Source organism: Sinocyclocheilus rhinocerous, unplaced genomic scaffold (assembly GCF_001515625.1).
Source record: "Sinocyclocheilus rhinocerous isolate Xijiao unplaced genomic scaffold, SAMN03320098_v1.1 scaffold4536, whole genome shotgun sequence".
In the NCBI taxonomy this organism is placed as follows: domain Eukaryota; kingdom Metazoa; phylum Chordata; class Actinopteri; order Cypriniformes; family Cyprinidae; genus Sinocyclocheilus; species Sinocyclocheilus rhinocerous.
The window spans coordinates 26,119-33,226 of NW_015666165.1; the positions used below are offsets into that span (position 1 = coordinate 26,119).

At 37.7% G+C, this 7,108-nt stretch overlaps 1 protein-coding gene across 1 annotated transcript in view; it reads left to right on the forward strand.

The window, feature by feature from the left end:
- Nucleotides 1–7,108, forward strand: part of atrx (ATRX chromatin remodeler) — a 61,123-nt gene that overhangs the window by 12,678 nt on the left and 41,337 nt on the right. The window contains exons 10-13 of the mRNA XM_016542979.1: nt 1,804–1,870; nt 3,166–3,311; nt 5,195–5,359; nt 5,450–5,576. Coding sequence (XP_016398465.1) covers nt 1,804–1,870; nt 3,166–3,311; nt 5,195–5,359; nt 5,450–5,576 — 505 coding nt within the window. The remainder of the gene's footprint in view (nt 1–1,803; nt 1,871–3,165; nt 3,312–5,194; nt 5,360–5,449; nt 5,577–7,108) is intronic.

Here is a 7,108-nt window from a genome sequence, read left to right on the forward strand (position 1 = left end):
GATAGATCCATTTTTGGATAGAAGACGTAGTCACTGTAATATAGAGTAGTAAAAACTCTATATTACAGTAAAAAACTAATATAGAGTAGACTAGCTCGAGAAAAAAAAGTGTACATTAACAGCTGGAATATAATGTAATTATATAATACACTGAACATTAGGGCTACCCTTGACCAAAGATTGTCCTAGTTTACTATTAGTCGTTCATTTAAGCCATTAGTGGATTAAGCGCTCATTTATGATATCAATTCAATCATATTGGCATCTTATCTGCCGCTCTGCGCTTTCAGGTCAGAAAAGCAAATTTATCTTCTGCAAGAATTGAAAGCTATATTTGATATTGCACTTCCAGAGAAAGCAAAACGAAATTATTGGCAAGTGTGAGATGCGCTATACAACATGACGTGCCTTACCAAAGTCTAACAAGCAGAAACTGGGTCAAATAGAACTTGACATGTTAAATAGAATTTGGTAAATAAATAGAATTTGTCGTGTTAAATAGAATTTGCCACCCTTGACCAAAGATTGTCCTAGTCTACTATTAGTCGTTCATTTAAGCCATTAGTGGATTAAGCGCTCATTTATGATATCAATTCAATCATATTGGCATCTTATCTGCCGCTCTGCGCTTTCAGGTCAGAAAAGCAAATTTATCTTCTGCAAGAATTGAAAGCTATATTTGATATTGCACTTCCAGAGAAAGCAAAACGAAATTATTGGCAAGTGTGAGATGCGCTATACAACATGACGTGCCTTACCAAAGTCTAACAAGCAGAAACTGGGTCAAATAGAACTTGACATGTTAAATAGAATTTGGTAAATAAATAGAATTTGTCGTGTTAAATAGAATTTGCCATGCAAGTTGACATGTTACATAGAATTTGTTAAATAAATGGAATTTGACATGCAAGTTGACATGTTAAATAGAATTTGTTAAATAGAATTTGACATGCAAGTTGACATGTTAAATAGAATTTGACATGCAAGTCAGAATTTGATATTCAAGTAAAAAGTATCTGTCCTACAACGTTTTTTATGCTTTACTACTGCAAAGGATGCAAATATAGTAATTCAAAGTGAACGAAAGGAAGAAATGTTTATAATCCCGTGCAACTATGAGAGAGATGTGAGTGAAGATTTGGGAAAAGAAAGAAGCGATTCCATGTGCAGTGGAATAACTCATGGAATAAATTTGCGGAAAATAGGGTTTCCAGATCGCCTTTATACGGCTTACATTTACTCTCATGTACCCTCATTTGACACAAATCCAGATGTTTTCATGCTTGTGATGTAACACTTAATTGCTAACCTATTATTTCTTTTGTAAACAAAACTTTGTACTAATTCAGTGTCATAATATTAACCTAAAACAGCATTTGCAAAAAAAAAATTAAATTGTACTGCTCGACCAGGGGCAGTTGTCAGGATGAATGGCACAGCCCTACCATAGGCTACATTATAGAAAAGCTAATAAATAACTGTGTAGCAGTGGTGATAAAGATGTGTCCGTTACAGACTGCATGACTTCTCTATATCCTATGGAGTGTTTTTGTCTTTGTTTTTGTTTTCCCTGCAACAAACCGACTAATTAAAATTTGGTCCACTGAGTGTTTTCTTTGCCATTCTTGAGATGTGAGTGAAGATTTGGGAAAAGAAAGAAGACTATTATGGGCGGCTCTGCTGAACACTGAGTGCCTTAGATCATTAGGTTCATCATCAGTGTTGTATAAACTAGCGTTTGGGGTAAAATTGATTGAATTTCACGGCTTATAAGTTGTTGTTTTTTTCTTCTTGTTTATGAAGGTGATGAAATTGAATTGAAGGCTGAATCCTCCCAGGTGGTGGATGATGACGATGATCCAGAGAATAGGTATGATTTTACACACTGTGAATTGTTTTTATGTCTGCTTAATCTACATTTACATTTAGTCATTTAGCAGACGCTTTTAACCAAAGCGACTTACAAATGAGGACAATAAAAGCAGTCAAAACTAACAAAAGAGCAACAATATAGTGTTTTTTTTTTTAATAAAAAAAGATAAAGTAGAATTAAAATAGAATAGGAAGTGCTAGAGTTAGCGGGTCAAATAAAGATGTAACAGCCATCTTCAATTAATGACTAAAAACACATCTAAGGACTCAGCTGCTTGGATTGAGTTGGGCAGGTCATTCCACCAGGAGGGAACAGTTAATGAAAAAGTCTGTGAAAGTGATTTTGTGCCTCTTTTAGATGGCACAATAATACGCCGTTCACTAGCAGAACGTAAGCTTCTAGAGGGCACATAACTCTGAAGTAATGAATTTAGGTAGATGGGTGCAGAGCCAGTGGTGGTTTTGTAGGCAAACATTAATGCCTTGAATTTAATTCGAGCAGCTACTGGTAGCCAGTGCAAATTGATGAACAGAGGTGTGACGTGTGTTCTTTTCGGCTCATTAAAGATTAATCTTGCAGCGGCATTTTGGATTAATTGTAGAGGTTTTATAGAAGGGGCTGGAAGACCTGCCAAGAGAGCATTGCTTTAGTCAAGTCTGGATAGAACAAGAGCTTGAACAAGTTATGTTGCATGTTCTGAAAGAAAGGGCCTGATCTTCCTAATGTTGTATAAAGCAAATCTGCTGGACCGGGCAGTTTTAGCAATGTGGTCTGAGAAATTCAGCTTATCATCAATCACAAATCCAAGGTTTCTAGCTGTTTTTGAAGGAGTTATGGTTGATGAGCCTAACTGGATGGTGAAATTTTGATAAAGTGATGAGTTTGTTGAAACCACAAGCAGTTCTGTCTTAGCCAGGATCCGTCATCCAACAAGAAATGTCTGTTAGACATGCTGAGATGATCTGGTGGTTCACCATATCAAAAGCAGCGGACAGATCCAGCAAGATAAGTATAGAAGATTTGGAAGCCGCTCTTGCCAGTCTTAGGGCTTCAACAACTGAAAGCAAGGCAGTCTCGGTCGAATGTCCACTTCTGAAGCCAGGTTGGTTGCTGTCCAGGAGGTTGTTCTGTGTGAGAAAGGCTGAAGCTTCACCCTCAGTCTTGTTTCTGATTCTGAAAACCAAAGTAGTTCCCTTCATGAAAATGTCTCAGATTGGACGTTCACAAGGTAAAGTAAGAGGATGTATTATTCTGGACTTTTGGCCTAATCTTGTTTCTGTCTCTTCTAAAAGAATTGCCAAAAGGATGCTTCTGGCGCAAATCAAAGCCAATTATTCATCTGGAGCTGACAGTTCATCTGATGATGAAAACGCAGACAAAGAGGACGGGGATTCACCAAAGAAAGGAAAAGATGGTGCTAAGAAGCAAGACGAAAGTGGTGAGAGTTGGGAGTTGGTTTAGACAGGGCTGGGCGATATCATACCTCATTTTTTGGCTGAATTTCACAAGTAGCCAATCTGTCAGTACAGATGCTGTCAGAGCCTCTGACAGGGCAAGCCGCTTTAAACTATGTGTGTTAACTATCTTACGAGTTATTTTAAAACCCTTAATATAAAGCATGTCTCATGTTTAGGACAAACTGGATTATGCACTTTCTTACAGCAGCTCAGTCTGTGTCCTCCGCTATTTTTTTTTAGATGCGCTTGTATCAAACTAGTGTATATAAATATAAATGGTATTGCCTCATTCTTACGGTTTCAAAAAATATATCGATATGTGACCTGTGCTGGCAAGATGAGTCACAATGAGCAAATTTTCAAAAATGAGTTTTTATTTTCACGTTCTCCATTAAAAGACTTTCAAAATGATGTATGATTTGTTGGAATCATTAGTCAGTTCTGAGAAAAATCAAGTTGAAGTTTTCTGAAGGTTCCAAAGCAAAATCACAGAGCAACGTTGCATTGTTTCCTCCGCTTCCTTTTTTAATATTAATTACTGTATTAATAATCACAATAAAGCCATTTATTTTTTTTGATCTTAAAAATAAGAACCGATGCAAAACAACAACAGTAGAACAAATGGAAAGAAACAAATAGGCCTAGTGCATTACTTTTTTCATTTTACATCTAAACAAAAGCATTCAAGTAAGAAAAACAAATAATCAAATGTAATAAACCTCTTCAGTGTGTTCGTTACAAATAAATTGATGATTAAAACTACAAAAGCAGTTCGATCAAGGGCAGCGATCTTTTCTTTTCTTGTAAGAAAAGTTCACCCAAAAATGAAAATTAGCCTGTGTTTTACTCACCCTCAAGGCATCCTAGGTGTATATGACTTTCTTCTTTCAGACGAATCCAGTCGGAGCTATAGTAAAGTCAGATGGCCTATATAGTAAGTCCTACTGTACTGCACGGATCTAATATGCTACACATCAGATGTTTTCCCCAAATGTTCAGTTAAGGCATAACAGATTATGTTTGCATGAATAGCCTACTTAAATACAGTTAAGGCATAACAGATTATGTTTGCATGAATAGCCTACTTAAATACTGTAATTCTGTGTATAAAGTGTGTGTATTTATCGGGATCGTGTGCTGGCGGAAGCGCCGTTATGTGCTTGATTCATATGTCAGTCAGTGGCAGAGAAAAGGTATTCCTCTCAGAAAACGTACAAATATAGATAATTTTAGATGTTTAATTACTTATTGGAGCATTGGAATTGCTAGACGAGGGCTTTAATTAACTAATTTTTGTGAAAACTTGAAAGTCGACCAAAATCGACATTTTTAACAGTTTTTTTTTTATTTTTTTCTCTGTAGCTCAAAATTAGCCTGTGTGCATTCCGATACATTTTGCTAGCACGGGTCACATATGTGACCCTGGACCACAAAACCAGTCTTAAGTGTCAATTTTTCAAAATTGAGATTTATACATCATCTGGATGGATGCAAAAAAATCAAAATATTGAGAAAATCTCCTTTAAAGTTGTCCAAATGAAGTTCTTAGCAATGCATATTACTAATCAAAAATTAAGTTTTGATATATTTACGGTAGGAAATTTACAAAATGTCTTCATGGAACATGATCTTTACTTAATATCGTAATGATTTTTGGCATAAAAGAAAAATCTATAATTTTGACCCATACAATGTATTTTTGGCTATTGCTACAAATATACCCCAGCGACTTAAGACTGCTTTTGTGCTCCAGGGTCACGTATATCATAAAAACCTGATATACCGCCCAGCCCTAAGTTCAGATGTAACCCAGTTTAATGCAGATGTGTTCTTGTCATGTATAATGCATTGATGTTTCCTGCAGAGGAAGAGGATGAAACTTCGGACTCGGGCTCAGATGTTGACGTGAAGAAAGGTGGACGCAGACACCGTTTGTTGAGTAAGAAGTTGACTCTAAGCGAAGGAGACTCTGATGACGAGACCCCAGTCAAAAACAAGAAAGAAACCAAAAAGAGAGGCAAGCGGAAAGGTCAGTGTCAAGTCTGAACAAAACCTGCACGTGTGACTCGACTGAATGAGCTGAAGAGTTTACTGGATTTATTGATGTGTGTTTGTGCAGTGGACAGCGACGACTCTGCAGACTCGGACTTTGAGCAGTCGCGCTCGGGCTCCAGCGATGCATCAGCGCTCAGTGAGACTGTGAGTGAAGACGCCGATGAAGACAAGAGCAATAAGCGCAAAACACGGTAAGGATAGCAGCTCAGTTTTTCAAGTCAATTGATTTTGAAATGAAATTTCAGTTCAGAATGTCAGTTTTAAAGGTGCAATAGGTGAATGTATATGTGTTCAGGAGGCGTGGCTTTGGACGGCGATTGCAGGGAGGGTGGGACATTCGCTTTCAGTGCTATCAGGCTAAAGTTAGCATTTCCCAAGATGTCCTACTGCACCTTTAATTCAAAAGAACTTGCATTAGTTTGTTTTAAATGCTATTAGAAAACTATCCCTTTTTCGAGCAGTAGAGTAGCTCTCGACACATTGGGCCTGAAGTGCTTCCAGTGATGCAGGTTTGAGTCCCTGACTATCCTGTTTACGAACTAATCAAAAAACCATAAAGTGGCTTGCAAAACTGGCTGGCGTGATTATACTTGGGGCTGGACAGTTTTTATCAATTGGACAGATTTGATCAATTAATTTCAATGTTTTGCCACTTTTTATATACATTTATGTATATACATATTTTTATATTTATATCATGTTTTTTATGTGCAGTTACGTCTGGTTCGGACTGTCGGCCCAAATCCGATTTTTGTGCAGATCCGATTGAAATCTGATCATATTTAAATAGTCTGAACGGCAACGAACTACATTTCGAGCTACATTCATTCATATGTGGTTTGGAATCGTATTCGAATCGCATTCCCGTAAAAAACGTTTCAGTCTGACTGGTCAGATCGGATTTAGCGTAGCTTTTTTACATTCTCACGGCACGTAAAACGTAAACACGTCAGAAGTTTTTGTAGAAAACACGCTGAATGTCTTTGCGGAAGCGGAAAAAGACAATATACTGCTAGTATACGCACCTCTTTGAGTTTTGAAACCAGCGTTTTTTTTCCAGCTTCCTGCGTTTCCCATAAGACGAAATACAAACCAGCGCGACGGCAACATGTTGTCATGTCATAAGACAACATCTGTGCAATCTCTATTGCTGTTATTGTTGCATTACTGTAGGCATAACAACGCAACAAAATTGCCCGTCTCTTAGGACAGTAACCACACTGCATGAATTTAAGTCTAAACTCAAAACCTGGCTGTTCAACCAACACTACCGGTCATAACATGTTTTTTCTTAAACTGTTATGGTTCTCTGCTTGCATTTTATTTGTTTGCACTACTCCTGAGATTTGACGATACCAATATCGATACAGCTGTCCCTGTATCGATATCGCGGCACATGCGCTGCAGTGGACCGCGCTTAATTTAAATACAAGAGCAGCGTTTAAAATGGAGTAGAAAAGGGCAAGGTTTCTAAAAAATAATGAATAGAGCATAATATATAGGCTACAACAAGGTTTAATCTGGCCGCAGACAGAGGAACACAACAGGGGTTGCCTGATATAAAGAGATGTAATCCCTGAAACAGAGCTTCCCACTTGCGCACTATGGAAATATCTGCTAAGCGTGTTACTTGTTTTTGTCAACCTGGCAACCATGTGCACGCGCGCGCTCTCCACTGTGGATAAACACGCTTGCTTTCTGAAAACACCGGTTAGCTTGCAGT